Here is a 22,638-nt window from a genome sequence, read left to right as displayed (position 1 = left end):
TTTATTAATCTTAGTTAATATTAATTTCAACATTTTCTAATACATTATTAAAATCAAAGGTTGTATTTGCTAAGTAAGGGATAGGCTAATGCATTATCCGCTTTGCGTCGGGGTCCTGATTCAACTATTGTTGAATGTATGTTAAGAAAGATGTCAATGAGGTTAATTTGAAAAAGAACTGTTTAATGTCAATTATTACAAAAAGATTCTACATAAAGCTTGCAGTGGAGAAACAGCGAGTGCGAGTTTTCTGTGGTTTTAATCTTCTTCCCCTTTTCAGGGGTACAACACTTCCGCTAAAGAAAATAGTCCGTTCCGTCTCTACGGTTAGAATCCTGCGTCCATAGCAATGCTGTTTTTCATGGCAACGGTGTGTTATACTTAGCAGCGGTCTGTTATCAAGAAATAACAGACCGCATTCTACATTAGAATTCAACCAAGCCATAATTCTAATGTAGAATGCGGTCTGTTATTTCTTGATAACAGACCGCTGCTAAGTATAACACACCGTTGCCATGAAAAACAGACCGCTGCTATGGACGTTGCCTTTTTAAATCAATATTTTGTGTCAAATTAATGATTTATTTGGTAGGTAGCCACATAATAAGCGGGATAATGTAAAGCGAGGCGGTTGTTATAGCGAATACAACCCCGACAGGCTGATCAGGACCCCGACGCGAAGCGGATAATCAGCCTGAACAATGAACAACTAACAATGAACAGTTGTATTTTTATTAACTAACATTAATAAAGATTAAACTGTAACAAATGTATTGCTCATTATTAGTTCATGTTAGCTAATTAACATTAACTAATTAACCTTATAAAGTGTTACCATTAAACTTTTAACTTTAAACAGTTAAGCTTGTGTGAAGAATATTATTTTTTCTTTTGATTTTCTTTCTCTCTGATGGGAATAATAGACTTCCAGAATGATTATTATCCATAATAGTCAGGATTAACTATGTTGGATAATGCAAAACATTTATGTGAAAATAGATTGAATGCAGGAAACAAGCAGGTTTGATGTCAGTGTTGAGAGAAAGAGAAATGGCGAATGGATGCACTAGATATTTTACCCAGTGTGGTCTCTTTGTTAATCTGTGCATGTAATCTGTTGTCATCTGTCATTGTTCTCTGCTGGAGCCTCATTTAAACTACAGATTTAATCCTTCACTCTGACCTGAGGATGAGGAGGAGACGACACTTATCCACCCACACGCACACACAACACACTCTCTCCCACCAAACCTGCTGTTGCGTTCCCTCTGCTGTGTATTTGTTCTCGCAATGAAGAGAGACTAAATTGTCTGCAAAGAGGTAGCCACTATAAGCAATCAAAAAATAATAAACAGAACTGAAACAACCATCCTGAAATGCTGTGAATGCATGTAAACACACACTGGGAGATGGGGAAAGGTTTAGGCAAAAACCCTCCAAGCTTTTTAACTTTCTCTCTCACTGACGCACTTAGAAAGAGAGTTTCACTTAGTTATTATCAGGCAGGCAAGGCATAAGATTTTAAGCTGTTGTGATTTTAAACCCTCTATGAGTGCAGTATTAAAAAAAAAAGTCAACTGGGTCAGAGAGAGAGCGAGAGAGAGAGAGAGAGAGGAGAAAATATTAAAAGAAAAAAGAAGGAAATGGCAAAAAGAAAGAAAGACAAAGAAACCAAGTGAAAAGAATGAGTACAGTATATTTAGAGCATGAGCGACAGAAATAACACAAACAGGAAGTCAATAGAATTACGACAGGAAACCACATTGCTGCAAAATTGTGCATTAACAGCACATTCCCTCTTCCAACCTTTACATCACATCCATGTCACCTCAGATGAAGACATTTCTCATCAAAGCTCAAACAAAACCATCCTAGAATGGTTATCATGTGTTCAACTTATTTACAGCATATACAATTTCATTCTGATTCTGCACCCAAGTCAAAAGCCACAACATATCTAACTGATTTTCTTTTTAGTTTATTTAAAATTATTCATACTCCAAAAATAAAAATAAAAATCAATCACTTGTTTAAATAAACAAAAAAAGCCAGTGTCTTTCAGGACATGAGCAAAATCCCATTTTGTTTCTGGCTATTTAGAAAGCATTATACAGCAAAATATAGTAATTACAAAAAAATAATAAAATGAAGCCTGCTATGCAATACAAAGTAAGCACTTTGCTGGTTACGTTGAGACTAATTTATTTATTTTTTTAAATTCTATCCTAGATGGATCTCTCAGCTGAACTTCTCAAACATATTTACACCTTGCTCGACTAGGACAGCTCAAACCAACCAAATCCCCACAACACAAGACTGCTGATTCTAGATGAGACTGACGAGAGAGGTCTTCTCAGGGTCTTGGGACTTCTGCGAGCACAGGCCTTCAGTTGAAGCCGTACGAGTCATAGTCACTGTTTCGGTTGGACGAGGGCTCTCTGCTCGTGTTTACCGTCAGCCTCTCCAAACCTGACAGCACAGGAACAAAAAAAAAGAAGAATTGTGACCAGTGTGTGCATGGTCTGAAACTTTTAAGAATTTTTTTTTTCAGAAGATGGTCAAGGCCTCAGGAGGTTGAACCAAATGTTCAACTAAACATTGTATGAGCTGCTCATTTTACATGGTTTCCAATTTTTTTTGTTACCAAAATTTTGCAACATTAACAAAACTTGGTAATTTGGTAACTTGTTTTTTTTTTAAATCATTACATAAACATTAAATAAACAATTTTTTTATTAAAAAAAAAAAAGAAAAGAAAAAAGGGTAATTTATTATAAATTAAGTCCTACTGTCATTTGGGACAAAATGTTTTTTACTAATTGATTTTTTCCCCCCAAAAGATCTATAGATTTTTATTTTTATTGTTGTCGAGAAGGTCAAATATGATGATAGACGATGATTTAGATACTTAAAGTAAATGTTATGTTATATAATAGTTTAATCTAACATATCCAATCTCACAACCAAAAAAAGCACACACGTGATTTGAATGAAAGCAATTTGAGTGAAAATCCCAATACATCATAATACTCAATTCATCATTATGTAATTAAGTAAATGAACATGAATGCGAGTGAGAGATTAATAGAGTTCAGAATGGTAAAATAGAAGAGAGAGAGAGAGAGAGAGAGAGAGAGAGAGACACTCACCAGGAAAGGACTGTCTCTTGAGTGTGTTGTTGTTTGGGGGACCTTGACCTCTGTGATAGGACACTTAAAGAAGAAAGAGAAAATGCTGAATGCTTTCTCACTACCCAGTCATGAATGTGTTAATGTTTGAGATGACTCACCACTCTGACTCTGAGTCGGGCCAACCCAGCGAGTCTCCGGTTTTTGTGAAACTGCATCAAACCAGGTAAAAATAGTCAAATCAGACAGAGCATTTCACTTTGGATTTAAAAAAGATTCAGTGGCAAAACAACAGGAAAATGTCAGTGTCAAACAGTATTTTTTTAAGTATAGAGCCACATCGATATTAGTCAGTTTTGCATTACATAAAGTGGGATTCAAATGCTTAAAAGCATAGTGAAAATGCTATTACAAATTATATTCTAAGCAAAACAATTTGAGTGAAAGACATCATTCACTCGAGCTGCATAAACTCCAAATGCATGAATTCTACAAACAAAAGTTCTTGTGCTTTAATGGAAGAAGAACATCTGACTGTCTGTTATAAAGTTCACATGATCAGTCTCACAAATTTGATTAGCGACCAATAAATACTGCAGAATCCGAAATATTATAATATCATGTTTCCTTTTGAAAATTGGTTTCTGATTTTGGTAACACTTTGCAAAAAGGTCGCATTAGTCAACATAAGTAAATGCATTAACTAATTTGAACTAACATTGAGGAATAGCCCACATTTCTTATAGTATTTATAAATCTTTGTTAATGTTAGTTAATGTAAGCTAAGGAGCATTAAATGATTTTAATTATGTATTGGTAAATGTTAAAATTAACATTAACTAAGGTAAATAAATGCTTTAGAAGTATTTTCAGTGTTAGTTCATGTTAACTAATGTAGTTAACTAATGTTAACAAATGGAACGTTACTGTAAAGTGTTACCCAGATTTTCAATGAAACCTTAGTTTTTTGGACTGTATATAAGCAAACACAGAGGCATTTTGAATGGTGCTATGTGCCTGCATATATAAACATTTACATTTCTTATAGGTAATGTGAGATTAAAGACACGCTCGTTGGCTTCACTGACTCACATCTTTTGCGGATGGCTTTGTATGTGGGCTGACCGTACTGAAACAGAATGACTCCCAACATCAAGAAAAGTAATATGCCAGTTACTGCTTTATAGGCAGCCAACTCGCTTCCTAGAGTATCTGAGAAAATGTGGGAAGAAAAGAAAATGAGGCGTTATTCAAAATGCACAGCATATAGCGTCAACAATTATTTTGTCGATGAAACCTGATAAGAAAAGAAAAAAAAAACATTCCAACATACAGACTTATAGAAGAATGTATGTATAAAGTAAAACTCTTATCTGAATTTTTTTTTTTTAAGTACAACCAACTTAAATTACATTAAACTGACTTAAAAAAAAAAATTAATATGTAACTTTTTTTAAAAGTTTCAAATGTCTTATTTTGATAAGTTAAGGCAATGTAAAAACACGTTGTCATAACTTATTGATCATAACATTTTTTACAGTGTACCTTCGCAAGTGATTTGCAGGCCTGTGCAGTCTTCATTGATTAACGTCATGTTGCTTGTGAGCATACGACCATTAGCCTTCTTTGTGGGCTTAAAGCCCTTGAAGTCTCCACATCTCATGTCCTTACAGAGTTCACTCGACCAGCTGTCATACATTTGGCTGCTAAAGCACAAAGGGGCTGGACGCTGATTAGGGAGATACAGATACAGCTGACCCTCGCACGGACTCTTCTTCCATGTTACCCTCAGCCGGGCCAGAACATACTGAGTGATATGGATGGGTTTCGGACATGGGGCCGCAGTGGGTATTGTAGTATCGGGGGCTGAGACATATGGGGTTGAGTTGGTTGAGTTGATTATGTTTGGGGTTTCAAACTGTGATGTTCCTTCTCCTGTAAAGAGAAAACACACAATTACTTTAATGACAATGTTGGAATATGTTGAAAATGTTGCAATACCAGAATTGTTCTTCTCCACATAAAATGTGTAGTTTGGAAAATAAATACAATTCCAATCATTTTAAACATTTTAAGTGTTAAATGCATTTCTCACATTATCACAGTTTATTCGCTATAGTTTAGAAAATGGTAATAAAATATGACAAGAACTCTGAGTTGTCAAATCAGTTGATATTTCACTGGTTTTGGCCATCGTTCTGTTAGACTGTCTCACAAATGAATTAGGTTGAATAGCAGTCAGCTGTTAAATTTAACTACACAATTAGATAATACCAATTTAGGTCAACCAATTACCAAGCAATGCTTCATTTTGTTCAGTCTGTGGTGTAAAAAGGTCGCATTCGCAATTAAAGAAAAAACACTTAAGCAAAACATGGTCGAAGTGTCTGAATTATTTTTGGTCCCACCTTTTTTTTTTTTATAAATTTTACTGGTAGTCCACTGTATGAAGATAATTTGGATATAATATGTCACAGTTCACTTTATTTTGCTATCCTATCCTCACTTACATAAATGAACTATAGTGTCCTGCACCCGCTAGTAAAAATTATATCTGGTGTCTGAATAATTTTTGGTTTGACAGTATATGTACATCATTTTGATTGCAGTTGATATGCTGCTCTGTGCTCTTATTTTATCACATTGCAAGACATCGTTTTAGTTGTGATATTATATTTTTAATACAGTGTGCTTCCAATATTCTCCAACTCGCCACTCGCAATAACATCTCACTTACATTTGACATTTTAAGAACTCTAGAACTTTATTTGACATTTTGTATGTAAAAATGTGACGTTCTGCATTATTCAAGCATAAAAACGGCTTGTTACTGAGGTAAGAGAGCAGATAGCTGGATCATTTGCACTCATTACGCTCTTGCACTTTTTGCACTGTGCTCGAAGGCATTCACACACTTTGCACATTTGACTGCATGATTGCTTGATCCTTATTGCACTCTGCAAACATAGATGGCTATTCACAATCAGGTGCTTAACGGATCTACAATTTGAAATCAACAAAATTATGTGTGTGTGTATATATATATATATATATATATATATATATATATATATATATGTATGTATATAGTTGATTTTTTGTATTTATGTATTTGTATAAAAACATAAAATGTAACCATAAAATGACTGGTAAAACTTAAAATCAATAATATATATTATTAATTTTGATTTTAAAATGCATTGACATTAAAACATATGGAAATCTAATGTACAATGCCTATGTTTATTCACATAAACATATTTTGACTACATACAATTTAAAAAAAGATGATTTTCACTTTTCACTGATTCATAATTTAGTGTCCTTGTTGATAAAAAAAAAAAATTACATTTATTTTGATTGAAAACAAAAATATATCAAAAGCTCATTTATTACTGCTGGCGTTAAATATGATAAATGGTTCACAACATCTTTAAGCACAACATCTGTTCTTTTGAAATGTTTTTTCCGACGGTTTTGTTTATGTCTTCTTATGTTCCTAAACTAAATGGTCAACTAATGTGTATTGCACTTTAACAAGATTTGATTTATTTAGCAGACAATGGGCTGAAAAAATGTCATTTGGTGGGATTTACCTCTTTAACAGTAGGCAAAGTAATTGCTCCATGAATTTTGGCATTTTTATGGCGAAGCCAATTTTTGTAAAAACATTTTTAAGTCATCTTTACAAAAAGTGGATAACTTCTAAAAAAAACATTACCACTGGACATGCACATGACAAATAGTAACACGGTCTATGCAATAAACAAGAATGAAGTATGCAGTGTGCAGGAAAAAAACACATTTTTCAGGAATAATAAAGAAACGTGTAAGAAGAGTTTTTGCGAGTATGACCCATATACTACCCATAGTAGTACCCATAGACTACTATGTTACCCTATTAGTTAAATCACCATATTAGATAACTTGCAAAAATGTACAAATATTTGTGTTGACATCAATTTCCAGTAAATATGGAATTAAGAGTAAGAATTTGAATGAAAAAAAAAAAAAACCTACAAGAAATTATGTATTTTATCAGGAGGACACCATTGACACTTGCACTAATTTTGTAATGCATTCTTGCAGGCCCTAATGTTAACATACTGTTTTGCATTATAAACGTTCTTCTATATAATGCACAATGTTGCATCCGACTGTTCTAGTCATTGCAATACTAAGTGTCCCTTGGTCCGTTTTGTCTTGCCGATATATTAAATCCATATATTAAAATATTAAACAGACGGATAAAACTCTAACTGTACATCAGCATCTCCAACTGACTGTAGATATTTTCTGCAGATCACATATGTAACATGCATCATTTAAGAACACAACAGTGAAGTATATTTAGGAATAATCAATTTACTTACGAACACCGAGGAGCAGGAGCGCCGCAAGAGTCATCAGCAGAGAGTTTTCCATCTGGCAGAAGGTTGTGTCAAACATTTAGAGCTTCATTTAACTTCATTTGACTAAACAAAGTAAAGTAACTAGACAAAATAAACTCTATGCACTCAAACTGATAACAGGCCCAGAGGTCAAATGAATGACCTTTGGTACACAAGAAACCGGTGCTTTTTGTTAGACTGAATTGAGCCTGGGCCCAATTATGTCTAATTTTTCTCATTCTTTTTAAGGGTCCGTTTCAGATAAAGCAAAATAATAAGCAACCATGACTATATTTAAATGTTTAGCCTGAGTTTTTATCAGTAGCCTACGGCAAAGATTTCAAATCGTACCCTGACTTAAGCCACAATAAACAAGAACCTATCATTCACTACAATGACACTGTCATGGCAATTTGTTGACACAAACCGGACTCACTTTTAAATGAGATTGTTTATGATGTTATTTTAGATATGTTACAGTACGGCTATTGTTTTTAATTGACAACTGTCTTCACATCTCTGCTTCAACAGTGTTTTGAAGGTTTTCTTCATCAAAGAGCATCAAACATCTATGAAACACCACGACTTCTAACCAGCTTTTTAACAATATATTATCAGATCTTACCTTGCCTGTGACTGACAAGAACAAATGTGTGCAGCAAGTGACAAGAAATATTAAGTGAAAGGAAATAAGCAGAGGAGTGGAACTACTTCATTCCCCGCCCTCATCCTCTCTCTCTCTCTCTCTCTCTCTCTCCCTCCATATAGAGCGTGTCTTTTATTTTCAAGTATGTTTGATTGCACAGTGCACTGCTTCCTCACTTCAAAGAGAGCGGCAAACAAAAAGAAAAGTATGAAAAAAGGGCAAGTATGGGTAAGTGGGAGGAGAAAAGGTAATAAGTAGTGTGATATTGTCTAACTTGATATATTAAATGTTAAAAAAATGTAAATTAAAATTTCTAACACATTTAAAAAAAAAAAGTTTTACAAATGCTGAACATTTTTCATCTAAAAATTACATGGTTGGTGGAGTAAACAAAGCAGCAAAAAAAATCTGCATATTCAAAACTGAAAATCTTCCTTTTTTGCATTCAGGAACTGTATGAGTCTCTTGTGGTGTACGGCGCACTGAAAATGTTCAAGCCAGTTTCGCACAGATGATTAATCGTTGCTTGTAGGAATCAACTGCCGAGTGCCGTGGCAAGTCAGACAGGCTATAAAACCACCGATATAAACACCGATGTATCCTTTCATTTTACTGTTACTCATATCTTCTTTTCATTCACAATCTTTCCCAGACGCCTCTCTCCCTCCCTCAACTCTCTCGATCTTTCTCAGGTGTCGCCGGCGTTGGTTTACCATATCGTACAGTCGGAGAGAGGCCCGTAAAGACTGGTCTTTGTACCTGTACACAAAAATTCCCCCAACACCCTCTTGAAACTCTCGTCTATGATTCAATATGAACGGAATTTAAACAGCCTGCAAAAGTGAGTCAATGAGCTCCCATTTCTCGTCTTTTAAATTTCTGAAAACATTGGCTTAGCAAGCCCGTAGGCAGGGGGGGTTCGGGTGGTTCGAACGCCAAAGGTCCAGAATTTAAGTCGTTTTTTTTTGTTTGTTTTTTCATGTGATTATTTTCATCATTGTTTTAATCAATGCTTGTGACAAATATTCTGGGTTGCTATTTCAAATTAATATGATTATTGTAGCTGGACGTGTGTGTGTGTGCCGCGCGTGCAGTTCAGAGAGAGTTCTCGCAATGCACTTTTCAAAGCAACGGTGAAGAAGCATCGCCTCTGAATGAGGGCGGGGTAATTCTCGCTAATTGGGCTTAAGCCCCGAATGTTTGTCAAAAGCCCCGAATCTTTTAGGTTTTTTTAAATAACTTCAACTTTGTTTCATTTCCTCTCAGTCTTTCTGACTGGAGCGGTAAAAAATGAAACACAAGCTCCATTACCGTGCGTGGTGGCGGACGGTAATGCATCGCGCATCACTCAGCTTGTTTGCCAACTGCCATAAAAACTAACGAACGTCGTTGTCATCAGGGGCTGGCGGGCTGTTGTATGTTTCACCGGCGTCGTAGCGAGCTTATTGGCCAACCGGCTGAAGTTAATATGGACATATCAAAGTTTTTTATACGGAACACTAACAGTAAACCTCACCGGCCGGAGAGAGATTCAGAAGCAGCGTCAGACGAACCGCGGACAATGTAATGATATGATGTAATGATGTTTACATTAAATCAGGGTTGCCAACTCTCACGCATCTCGCGTGACAGTCACGCATTCAGCCTCAATCTCACGCTCTCACGCTCAACAAAGAAATCTCACGCAAAAATAGACATTCTTCTGTGCTGTATTTTTTTTTTTCACTCATGTGCACTAAATTTCAGAATTACTATAAACAATTCAGGCTCTTAACTACTGGATGGACCACTAGTTATGGCGCAAATTAGTTAAAAATCTCCCAGAACCTAGAGCGAGCACGCATGCGAGACAGAGACTGTCGTCCAAACCAACCGATAGCGCGCGCACGCACGGCAGAGAGGGAAAGTCTTACAACTGCGCATTTTATCAGTTGCGGCGCCTTCATCTATAGGCTACACTGCAGCACGACGTATATTCACATCAAATGTTAACGCAGAGGAACGGGACACTACAGTTCACAAAAGTTCATTATTTGCATGTGCTTTAAAGCCTTGCCGGTTAAACATCGTGAGCTTAGAATTATAAGGTTCTATCTCCAGTTTTGGTCGAAATTGAGTTTTTGACATAATCTGATCCATTAGGTGTTTATTAATGCCTGTGTGGTGTTATTTTTGTAAAAAAAATATTTTGTTAGTAGGCCCTAGTTATTAATAAAATAAAAAGGTTCCATCTCACAAAACATAAACCGAGTTGCATACTTTGATGCTCAATATCGCAGAACTACCCTAAACGGAGATAGAACCTTATAATTCTAAGCTCACGACATGTCATTCGCTGCTGATGCGCTGTTCAAATATGCGCTTTACTGAGCGCGTACACTCGACGCGCACATGCACTAAAAGCCTGTTACTGGACTACAAGTAATCTTTTGATTCTTATATTGCGCTAATACTGTCAAATACAGACAATGTTTACATAACCAACTTTGTTTATGTCTAAAGTGAAAGCAAACAGAGAAAATTAATTAAAATCTGCTTGTCATGCGTGTATATTAGACGCGTCGCGTGCAGTTCTTAAAGAGACAGTAGCCCTAATAATAAACATGCTGCCGCTTGTTCTTAAAGAGATAGTTCACCCAAAACCAAAAAGTTGCTGGTCCCCATTGACATACAAAGTAGGAAAAAAATATACTATGGAAGTCACAGGGGTACATCAACTGTTTGGTTACTGACATTCTTCAACAGAAGAAAGAAACTTATTCAGGTTTAAAACAACTTAAGAGAGTAAATTATGACTTTTTGGGGGGAGAACTATGCCATTAATGTTAATAAAACAACAAAACACACAGAGGAAATCATTCACTGCTCTTGACTGAGAACTTTAAGTCTGTTGTGTTTTATTTTCATATTTGTCCATATAATTACTTCTTCAATTCTACTGTTAAATACACCTATAGCTGAAAAAATAAAGCACTGTTTATTTAATTTGTATATTAAGTTGTGTATGTGTAATATGTATCTCTGTTCTTAATTTTTAATAACAAAGAAAATAGTGACAAAGATTTTATCTTCGCCACTTTGACCTAAATGTCTGCCATTCTTTTTTATTTGATATTTTGTTACCTATATTTTGTTATAAGGCTTTGTTTTTAAAATAGGGACATTAGTTTGGCTGTAATGCTCAGTGACATGCAAAATAGTAAAACCAACTTGAAAAAGAATCATGATAAAATCGTGATTTTTTCTGAAAAAAAATAAAAAATTGTGATATTATTGCCATATCGCCCACCCCAGGTGTAAAAAAGTGCCTAGATGTGCTTAGATGCTAAAAATTTGTTATTTTTGATCATTATATCACACTACAGTTAAACATAATGAAACATTAATTTGAATTGAAATTGTTTTATTAGCTTAGCTAATATTATTTATTAGCTTTTTCTAGAGATTTCATTGGTGAAAAATGACTTGAAATAATACTGAAAATAGGTTAAGATGAATGTTAAAGGTGTGCCCCCTAAAAGCACAAGTGGCCCCTGCCTGCCCCCCCCCCCCAGTTACCCCCCCCCCCCAGTTACCCCCCCCCAACACCCCCCCCCCCCCCCCCGCCCCCCCCCCCCGTCGGAGAAGTCTCACTCCGAGCTAAACTGAAAAGTTGGCAACCCTGTTAAATTCCAATTTTACCTATGTAGGCTAACTTAAAAGTAGTCAGATAATGGTTGCCTCTTTTTAGTTGCCATGGGTGAAAATGAGTCATCCTTAACATTTTTGGTGTTTTGGATTCACTACAGCTGGAGAACAATTAAATACAAAATAGGTTGTTGTAGGCTCTACTGGGTGATTTTTTTTTTTTTTACTGAGTAACTATCATCATTTTCCCAGATAGTGTATAGATTTTTAGGCATTCTATTATCTAAAACAGCCTGAAAAGTAGTGCATTTTGCTGACGTAAATGGAAAAAAAATCTCTGAGCCCCGAATGTTTACATCGTCTGGCTCCGCCCCTGGGGTTATATATATATATATATATATATATTTATATATATATATATATATATATATATATATATATATATATATATTTTTTTTTTTTTTTTTTTATTATAAGGATTTCTATATTTTATCCACTCAATAGTCTACAATATACTAGCCATATAAACGTAGCGTAATTATAATAATAAAACATAGTGGGATATTCAGTGATATTGGCTGTGCAATATGATTGGAACTGACCAGTGTACTAAATCCATAAGTGTCAAGACAAATACAGTAACAAGCAAAGAGGCATTGACAGAGAGTCAAGAAATGATGATGAGAAGAATTATTATTAATATTTCAGTAAAGTTCATTAAATCTATTCTGTTGTTAGTGTGGTCTTTAAACTTATGAACTGTGTATGGACTGACAAAGGTGTTACATGAGGAAGCAATTTGACAACAATGCAGTAAATATTTTAGGTGATTCAAAAAGCGTGCTCGTTAAGATACAAGCAGACAAGCTAATCCAGCACAAATTAGTGCATAAAAGGTCACCAAAATTAAGTATTTGAACCTCATAATTGAATACAAAAGGAGGAGAAAAACTGCAAAAAGGTCCACTTTTTGAAAAAAAGAACCCCCCCTTTCAATAGGCTGGCTACGGACCTGGGCTTTGTGTGATCCTCAAAATCTGTTCATAAGTTTGGGGTCGGTAAGGTTTAAGGTAGTCTCTTATGTTCATCAAGGCTGCATTTATTTGATCAAAAATACAATCAAAACTCTAATATTCTGACATTTTTCTGTTTTCTAATTTATTTTAAAATGTAGGCCTACTTTATTCCTGTGATGCAAAGCTGAATTTTCAGCATCATAACTCCAGTCCTCAGTGTCACATGATGCTTCAGAAATCATTCTAATATGATGAATATGTGCTCAAGATACATTTCTTGTTATTATCAATGTTGAAAACGGTTGTGCTGCTTAATATTTTTGTAGAAAAAAATAGAAATTTCAAAAATTAGCATTTATCTTACATATAGCCTAAATCTTTTGTAACATTATAAATGTCTTTACCTTCAAAATGTGGAACTTTTAATCATTTTAATTCATCCTCATTTCTTTTCCCCAAACTTTTGTACTTTTACAACTATAATAACAACGAAAAGTCAGAAATTCCAATCAACGCAGAAATCAGATCAACTTCAGAGTTTAATATTCACACCCGAAAAAAGGACAATAAAAATAAAAATACACTTTTAACAGGCTACAGTCATTACAACCAATGCAATAGAATCTCTTTCATCTAATGCTGCAAATCAATGTGCTAATAAAATTTTCATCCCATTTTTCCCCCCTCTCATCCTCGTGTCGTATCACCCCTCTCCCTCGCTCTAGGTACTGGGGAGGGAACCTAAACATGGGGGGTTTTGCTACAAACCTGAGTCTTAATTACTGAGTTCATGAATTAGATAAAGCCACCCGAGGCTTGATTGAGGATGCCTCTGGTTTTGAATTGCTTTAAAGTACAAAAATAAAGAGTGACCCCGCACACCTATTCTAAAGTGGACAGTTCGAAGGCCCCGCTCCCAGCATCTGTTGTCAAAGAGTCCGGGGCTGTAAGTGTGGAGTGTTAGTGTGATTCACATGGTCCTCCAGTTGACCAACAAGGACCTGTTAGGTGGGGCTTTTACAGAACTAAATAACACCTCATAATGACACGCACGGGCCGTTTTGTTGGGTAGGCCTACACTTTTGTATTTGGAGGCTAGTGGGGTGTTTATGAGGAAGAATCTGAAGATGGGCTCAAATCAAACCACAAAATTAGAGGAAACGCTCTTGATTCGAATCCAGTCCGAACCACGTTGTGATTCTGATGGCAATATGCCTCTCTGAAACAGACAGGGTGGCTGGCTGTGCAAGGCCATCGAATGCCTCAAATGTGTCTAAATTTAAAGTGTAATATATGCAGTCTCGCATCCGTCTGCATAGTTTTACCACAAAAGGTTTTCTTTACCATAACGGTAGGTGCTGAATGCTATATTTACTACCGTAAGCATGTTATGTAGCGCCTATTTTCTTTGCATATGCTCTGTGCTATGATATGCTTCACCTGCCCCACCAAATCCTGTGCTATAGCAGATAGATATGTGTATATTAATATCCCTTGTTCTCCGCTTTCCCTTTAATATTAGTGTAATTTGTTGAGTACACTGTCCTCACTAGAGACTATTCCTTCCGATCAGTGTCGAGCGGTATTTCAAATAAATGGAGTGTAAAGGTGTAAAAGAAAAAAGAGGGAGCAAAAGAGGTATCGAGAGGGTTGGGAGTGATTAATTGGTGCATTAGTACACTAAGCACTCGTAACAGGGCGCAATGCACCCATTGATGTGGATTTCAAATCAGTACACGTGGAAGTTGTCAATTTATTCATGATAAAGAATAAGCTCGGCTTTATTAAGGAGTTTTCCTCTGTGATAGAATGTAAAATGGTGCTGTGCTTTCTGGATTGACGCTGTCAACAAGTATTGATATAGACAAGAGAATAAGACTACGGCTAAAGTAACGCTTCCATGTAGTGTGGCGTGTTTTTCTCAGTGGAATGTTGACAAAATGCTTGGAAAGAACAGCCAAATAAGGCTGAGCTGTAACACAATGTCGTCAGAAGACAAAAACAAGCATCTCGTCATTGAACATAATCAATATTTCAGAGATTTTTGCAAACCGATTTGAAAACATGCTTCAAAATGGACAGAAACTGAGCCGTTTAAGAGTCTCTGACTGAAGTTTCCTGGGGGAAACAAGCACACGCTCAATCTCAAGTGTCTTTATAAGCCTCAGACAGGAAGAGGATGTGACATGGGTACTCGAACCACAAATCTGAGGGTAGAGAAAAGGCAGAGCAGGAGGAGAAAGGAGGGAAAGAGACGAGAGGGAGAATGATGAGAAAAAGAGAAAGACAGACACACACACACACACACAGAGTGGCTCAGGAGTATGGCTGTGGTACCCCAAAACCTGGCCTATAAAGCGGTCTAGCTGTGGGTGATTGGGTTGATGGCCCAATGGGGCCTGTGGGGTAGCTGTACCCTCCATACTGGTATGGAGTGGGGTAAGCGGCGGGCGTGGGACCAAACTGCCCAAACGGTGGGGCAGGAAATGGGGTTTGGGTGGGGTATGGGCAAGCGGGAGGACCAAATGCAGGCCTGGGAGCAGAGTAGCCTGTCGATGGCTGGAAGGGAGCACCCTGGCTGGGGTAGGGCTGAAACGCTGTGCTAGGGTTAGTGGTTCCCGCTGTGGAGGCTGAGGGGGGAGCAACGGGGTAGGGGGAGTAGGGGAGGGCAGAACTGGAGGCATTGGAGGGTGCATTGATTTTGGAGCTCTGCTGCTGCTGAGGCTGCTGTGGTTGCCACGGCGATGATGATCCAGCATCCTGATTGGCACATGGTTGTGACGTCATTGTAGCATCTCCTATCCCTTTGCTTTTTTGGCAGAGAATTTCTTGCAGCTTTTCAATGCGCACTCGTCTCGTGTGAGCGAGAGAGCGGAGGGAAAGGAAGCGTTCGAGGAAGGAGTCCAGTGATATCGAGCCTTCCAGAAACTCATCTGCTAGAACCTGAAAGAGATTGAGTGGTTTTCAAATCCTCAAACCGTGGGGTTGGTAACACAATATCTACATTTTATAACATTATGTAATGCTCAGGAAGTCGGTAGTTCGTAAAACTTCAAATACAAATATACATTACATACAAAAGTTTGGAAACACTAAGACTATATTTTTGAAAGAAATTGCAACTTTTATTCACCTTAGATGAATTATGAAATGCTATTTAAATTAAAAATATATACTGTATTATTTAAGATCTCCGTTCAAAGAATCATGTTAAGGATTGCATAACAAGATTTTCTTCCGGTTGCATAAACTGCTAAGTTAGCGGTTTCAGTTACGTAAAAACGTAGACTGGTCTAATTTGAAACTTAAAAAGTAAGACTGATTGCATCTTGACTAACCACTAGCTGGTCATACTAGTACTTAAGACACAGTCTTAACATATTGGCAATGTTTATGCAACTGGGAGCAGAATTGATGGCTTTACCATGAATGACATAAAATTTAATTTAATTTTAAAATATCTTAATATCAACACATTCTTTTTTGTTATAATATATTCTATTCTAATTCATTTTAGTTATAATAATTTACAATATTACTATTTTGGTTATATCTTGATTAAATTAAATGCTACACTGGTGAACAGAAAAAAAAAAAAAAAAAAAAAAAACTCTGGTGTTTCCAAACTTTTGAATGGAAAATACACTATATGAGTGCATCAAGGTTTCCAGACTTAACCTATTTAAATATAATTTATCCACAAATTTTTAACCTTGACAGTTTCACCAGCAGTGAAACCGCAAACATCAAAATGACAAAAGATGGTGACCCACCTCTGATTCTGCCTCTGTGTTGGCGCCCTCTGTCTGCAGACGAGACAACAGCCCCTCCGGAGACACCTGCCCCATGATACTGTCTGCAAAGTGGGAAAGAGAGAGAGAGAAACAGAAGTGAGAGAGAACTGATACATAAATAGATACATAAATAGGCTTGTAACAGAGTAAGAAACTGAAAAATGAGAACGCTTATGCATACAAATCAGTTGGCTAGAAATGTGCAATAATTTTAAACAAAGGAAAAAGTAGTATTGAATGAACTGAGAGAAAGAAAGAAGAATGAGACTACAGAGAAGAAAGAGGCCAGCCCCACACATAGCAACTGTGTGATGTAATGTCACAGATGCAAAAAAGGGGGAGGAGAATGAGTGCCTGAACAAAACAAGCTCGTAGAACAGCACTAAATGACAGCCGTATGTATGCACAAGATATACCAGATTTTCTGGCTGAACAAAAAGCTCTTTTTAGAAACCCAGTAAGAATTCCTGTGTCTGTTCAAAAGATCAGGGTTCCAGGGTTCCCAAAACTACAGTGAAAACCGCCAGTGCACTTTAACTGTAGTATGAACAAAAGTCGAAAGAACACTGTCATTTTAATTTCCCTTAATCACTGAGCTAATAAGCAGTGCTAACAATGGAATCTTTCAAAAAGTTCATTCAGATGAACTCATTCTATTTTTCACAATGCCTAAGCTTTCCCTTTTAGAATATTCAAATTAGTTTCCATCAGGGCTTGAAAAAAAAAAAAAAAAATCAATCGGTTCACTCAGAGCAGAATCAGTATTTTAACGTTTCTGTTCAAATGTTCCTTCTGTAACATTACAGTTCCGAAAATGGTTTGATTAGGAAAAAATGCCAGTTAATAACATCATCTTACTTTCTTTTTTTTTTTGCCTATACTTTATACCAGAACTTGAATAGAGCTTTCTACTAAGAGCTTGTGACTAAACCTCGCAGCTCCACCCGGCTCAATAGTGAATGAAGTGCTGCACACATTTTGGACCGTCTCTGCTTGTTTGAAGGGCAAGGGTAAATAAAAAACGGGTTCTTTGAATACTGCGTTTTCCATATTCAAAAAACACGATGTTTGTAAAGGCTAATGTTTTATGTATTTTAGGAGCTGATAAGAGTGTCTGTCTGATGTTTGTCCTCCAATCATAAACAATAGAGCCTGTGCATAACACATCATATTTTCACACACGATTTTGGCCAAATGTATGAAATAAGCGCTCACATTGTTACAATAAACTTTGTAACCTGTAAGTTGGTTAAAACTTACTTTGTAAAACTTACAAAACTTAAGTTGGCTGAACTTACTGCTTCGGATGCGGCCGTTAAAGGTATATTTCACCCAAAAATGAAAATTCTGTCAGTAATTACTCACCCTCATGTTGTTCCAACCCCGTAAGACTTTCGTTCATCTTCGGAACACAAATTAAGATATTTTTGATTAAATCTGAGAGCTGGCTCACTCCTCCATAGGCTTCTATGGGATCGAAACTTGCCGGCCCAGAAAGTGAGTAAAGACAATGTTTAGCAGCGCTTCTGGGTTGTACCTCACACGCATCACACACATGACCAGCGTCGGCCAATAGTGAGCCTACGTGCTGACGTACAACACAGAAGCGCTGCACTGTTACACTACGTGAACTCACTCAGAGGCCCACACAGAAGAAAATGAATAGTTGAATAAAGTTTGTTTTTTACACACAAAAAGTATTCTCGTCGCTTCATAAACTTATGGTTGAGTCACTGTAGCCACTTGGACTATTTTAAACATTATCTTTACTTACTTCCTGGCCCGGCAAGTTTCGATTCCATAGAAGCCTATGAAGGAGTGAGCCAGCTCTCAGATTTAATAAAAAATATCTTAATTTGTGTTCCGAAGATGAATGAAAGTCTTACGGGGTTGGAACAACATGAGGGTGAGTAATTACTGACAGGATTTTCATTTTTGGGTGAACTAACCCTTTAATCACTGACAAAACACATATCTCAGATATTCATTGTTGAAAAACCTCGTAACTCAAATTGAGCTTGATTTGGGGAAAATGTCAATAATATAATGACACATGCAAGTGCCATAATACTAACTTTGACAACATGATGTTTAATTATTTAAAAAGATACAGGCCTAAGTTTTTTTCTGAATAGTAGCAGTTCTACACTAACCTGCAATTTTCGCTGGTTTCAAAAAACACACAACGATATTACCTGCCATTAATTTTCTTAATACTTTAACGGTTGGCGACATATCCTCGGAAAAACTCCTGAGATCCAAACGCTAATGCTTGCGACTTACCTATGATAACTTAACAGCTGAGCACGGGCATTTCACTCACGTTGGATGCGTCAACGACTCATTTGCATAGGCCGTAGTATTTAAACTCATGATTAGTTGACTGCTAAATTAAAATATTAAATAGAATGATAAAATAACGTTGTTACAGGTATTTCACATAAGTGTTTTTGTTCAGAACGATTAAACTAAATTTCGTTTGATGTTTTAATTTTCATTTAAAAACTTGCCAATGACAGAACATTAAGACTTTAAGATATACACTTTTTAGTTACAGCTGAACAGAAACTTGTATAACAAAAACAGAAGGAAAGAAAAAAGATTGAAAATTAAGTAATTTCTGAAAACATGACAAAAACTCAAGTCTTGCGAATACAATTAATGTTACTATATAAAAAAGAAATCTGAAAATGTTGGTTGATTTGGTAATTGTATCTTTATTTTAAAAAAAAGGCTATGCAGTTGATAATATATTCAATTTATTTATTTTCCACGATAATCCCAAATGGTTCCTGTTTTAAGTAGGAAAATACAAATCCACAACATTACCAACATGAGTAATTTTGGCTCAGTGCAAAACTACTCGCTTCTCCTTCTTGGTTTCAGAAAACCTGCTCTAAAAACAATCAATTTCTCACCCCCTTCATTTTACATCAATTTACCCCGCATTGCTTCCTACAGTCTCTTTGAAACCTTTACTTTAGCAACCCAAATCAATCCCTCTTTTCTCTTACCTCTCAGGACACAGTGCTGTTTGTATTTCTCCCTCACTTCCTCCAGTTCAGTGTATTTCTCCACCAGTCGCCCTCTCTCTTTTTCGAGACGGGGCTTCATGTCCAGGTTTTGCTCGGCCAGACTGCGGTTGGCAGCCAGAGCCATTTCCCTCTCCAGCTGAATGTTCTGAATCTGAAAGAGAAGAAAGATAGTGACACATGACAAAAACTACAATGTTGCAGGCATCATGAAGTCCACAAGGACAATATATCTTCAGCAGGACTGTCAAGACTGGGACGTTTACTTAACGATGGCTGTTGGTGTGAAGGAGACAAGTGGTAATTTCTTTATTAAGTAATGATGAGATAACCGAGATGAGCGGATATGAAACAATTCAATGTGATTTTTTTACGCTGCCTTCACATGCCATTTGAAATTTCCTACTTCACACTTTTGAAGCTGTGATTACAAGCTTGTCGTGTTCAAGTGCTTTGTTGTCGGAAAGAACAGGAATCATGGAGGACCCAAGGTCTATTCTTGCCTATTTATTGGGGAAACCTTATTAAAACCGAAATTATGTTTGGTGTCCCATTCGTTGGCAGCCATATAAACATTTGCCATGCTATCTAGATAGTCAACTTGCTGACAATTTTAGAATTTCGGTCAAATACAGGCTATTTTTGCTGTGTATAAAACATACAGTATTCTTCAGATGATTATTCATAAATGTAAATATGCACTACTTTAACGACAAGGCGGTGTACGGTTAAAACGAATAAAGAATAGCGGTCACAGTAGCAAACGTTCTCCTCTCTGCCATGTTTAAAGATTATGGCATGCCCAACTTGGGTATAAAATTATCTATTTAATAAATTAAATAATATGTTCTTGTAAAAAATACTCCAGTAATCTTTATTTACAACTTTGAAAAATATTATTTTTATGATGTAAGCGCAACGTAGAAACCACTGGCTCCAGTGATCTCTACGATCTACTTAGGCTTTCAATGCTTTGGGGAAATGCAGCACTGATCATTTACTTTTATAGCTAAGGGCCAAAAACTGTGCCAATGTAGTGTTTTATTTGAGACTGTTCAAAGTCTCTGTACTTAATCTTAATACATTTTTTTTGATCATATCATTTTAGAAGGCAAATTACAGGTGAAATACTGATGAGAAAAGACAACATTTACCTCACATTCATAATGGAAGTAGAAACCAATCGTTCACAAAAAAAATATTCTGCTCCGCCAATGCTCTGACATATCTTTTATGTTCAAGTATAGTCAAATATTATGCATACTAATGTGTAACAGTAGGTTTGAGGTTAAAGATGCAAGGCCTTTTAATCGATCAACATTTTAGAAAAACAAACATTAATCTGCAAACTTTAGATTTGAGCGGTATGGCAGACCAGGAAGAATTTTAGTAGATAAGACTTTGGTCTGTTGGACTACTTGTTCCAACAACAAAAAAACTTGGAATATGGTGCACGAGTCTTAAGGACTAGCATGAACACCCTTACTAACATCTCCTTTTGTGTTCCACAGAGGAAGTTAAATGATATGGGTTTGGAACAACATGAAGGTGAGTAAAAAAATGACAGAACTTTCATTTTTGGGTGAACTATTCTTGTAACATCATCATCTTACCTCATCAGACTCCAGTGCCATAGACTCCACCCGCTCCGAGTTGTCCAGCAAATTCTGCAACTCGGACTGGCTGAGGTCTTGAAGCTTCTCCATTGATTTGCTAGGACAGCTGAAAATCAACAATAAGTTTACTAAGTTGTACTAATAATTTACTTATTACATTCCAGCTCATCATATTCATAATATATGATCATAATATAATAGCATTGACATCTCATATTGTGTTCCACAGAAGAGTCATACAGGTTTGGAACAACGAGTAGCATAAATGTTGGCAGAATTTTCATTTTTGGGTAAACGATCCTTTTAAGCTGAGCTATGCTAGCAGTGAATACTTGGTAAGTGTAATTTGGATATGAAACCACGACTGATAGGTAATGTGGACCACCAATGGCAGTCATCTGTCATTCAGACAGTGCATTAACAGTGGACTACTTAAAGTATAGCGAAGAATTATGCAATTGAAACCAAGATTAACTCTAACTGCTTGTTATATCTTAAAGAATATCTCAATACTTACAAGGTACAAGCAAATCAAAGTCCTCTCCGCAGGGTGCTCATGGAAAAACATCAAACTTAATTGGAAGCGAGTGACGTCAAGATGTAGACGGAAGCGTTGAGACTGACAACTACCTCGCGAGCGTCTTCAGCGTTAAAACCCGCTATCTGCGAGAAACACGCCCGAGGCAGTATCGGTACGAGGTGTCACGCGTTATTTAGCGCAGCAGAGTAGAATTATGTTCGCGAAATTATTTCAGGAGAATGGAATCTCCCCGCGTTTAGCTGGACGGCTAGCTCACTAAGAAGAGAGCTGTTGGGCAAGGCGGGTTGTTATTGAATACAAAACGGCGTCGGACGAAATAACAACTCAGAAAGACATAAGAATATGTCTCCGGTAAAACAGCATCGATGTCATTTCGAGCAAAACAGTGCAAATAAAGGTTAATTCACGGTGTATATTCCTATTCTTAAGGGAAAGTTTCACTTCTCATTGACAGATATCGCGGCCATCTTTGGATGAAACCATTGTCGATTTTGTCTAGGGAAGTGAGATACGTTTAAAATACCTTAAAACACAATTTACCTTTCTTGTCTGGAATATCGCATACAGTTTTAGAGTATGGCTTAAATAACTATATAAAGGTTTTATAATGTATACTATTGAAAGGCATTCGCATGTTCCCGTGGAAATACCATTATGCTCCCCTATCTTTAACATTACATGGTGTGGTCCTAGCTGACTGAAAGGGAAACCCCGATGTGACGGGAATGTTCCATAATGTGATGTGACATGGCAGTAGGGTTGGTCCTACTATTTCAACACACAGACAACTGTTTTTATTTATTTATATATATATAGCCTATATATATATATACACATAAAAGTTTAA

The 22,638-nt window shown here is 36.5% G+C and overlaps 2 protein-coding genes across 2 annotated transcripts; both read right to left on the bottom strand.

Moving 5' to 3' along the window:
* Window positions 1-1,962: 1,962 nt before the first annotated feature.
* On the bottom strand, window positions 1,963-8,222 carry cd5 (CD5 molecule). The gene is made up of 7 exons (XM_084104275.1): window positions 8,145-8,222; window positions 7,502-7,553; window positions 4,674-5,063; window positions 4,221-4,340; window positions 3,290-3,340; window positions 3,150-3,212; window positions 1,963-2,469 (listed from the first exon to the last, which is right to left on the bottom strand). The coding sequence occupies exons 2-7, from the start codon at window positions 7,551-7,553 to the stop codon at window positions 2,387-2,389; spliced, it is 759 nt and encodes a 252-aa protein (XP_083960401.1). The 5' UTR covers window positions 8,145-8,222; the 3' UTR covers window positions 1,963-2,386.
* A 5,107-nt stretch (window positions 8,223-13,329) lies between these two features.
* Window positions 13,330-22,510, bottom strand: vps37c (VPS37C subunit of ESCRT-I). Its single transcript, XM_084104260.1, has 5 exons — window positions 21,768-22,510; window positions 21,248-21,356; window positions 19,617-19,788; window positions 16,582-16,664; window positions 13,330-15,751 (listed from the first exon to the last, which is right to left on the bottom strand). The coding sequence occupies exons 2-5, from the start codon at window positions 21,338-21,340 to the stop codon at window positions 15,125-15,127; spliced, it is 975 nt and encodes a 324-aa protein (XP_083960386.1). The 5' UTR covers window positions 21,341-21,356; window positions 21,768-22,510; the 3' UTR covers window positions 13,330-15,124.
* Between the last annotated feature and the right edge of the window lie 128 nt (window positions 22,511-22,638).

Source organism: Abramis brama (genome assembly GCF_963993115.1).
Source record: "Abramis brama genome assembly, chromosome: 2".
Taxonomy (NCBI): Eukaryota; Metazoa; Chordata; class Actinopteri; order Cypriniformes; family Leuciscidae; genus Abramis; species Abramis brama.
Note: the sequence above shows the minus strand (reverse complement) of the source record. Positions and strands in the feature narration are given on the sequence as shown.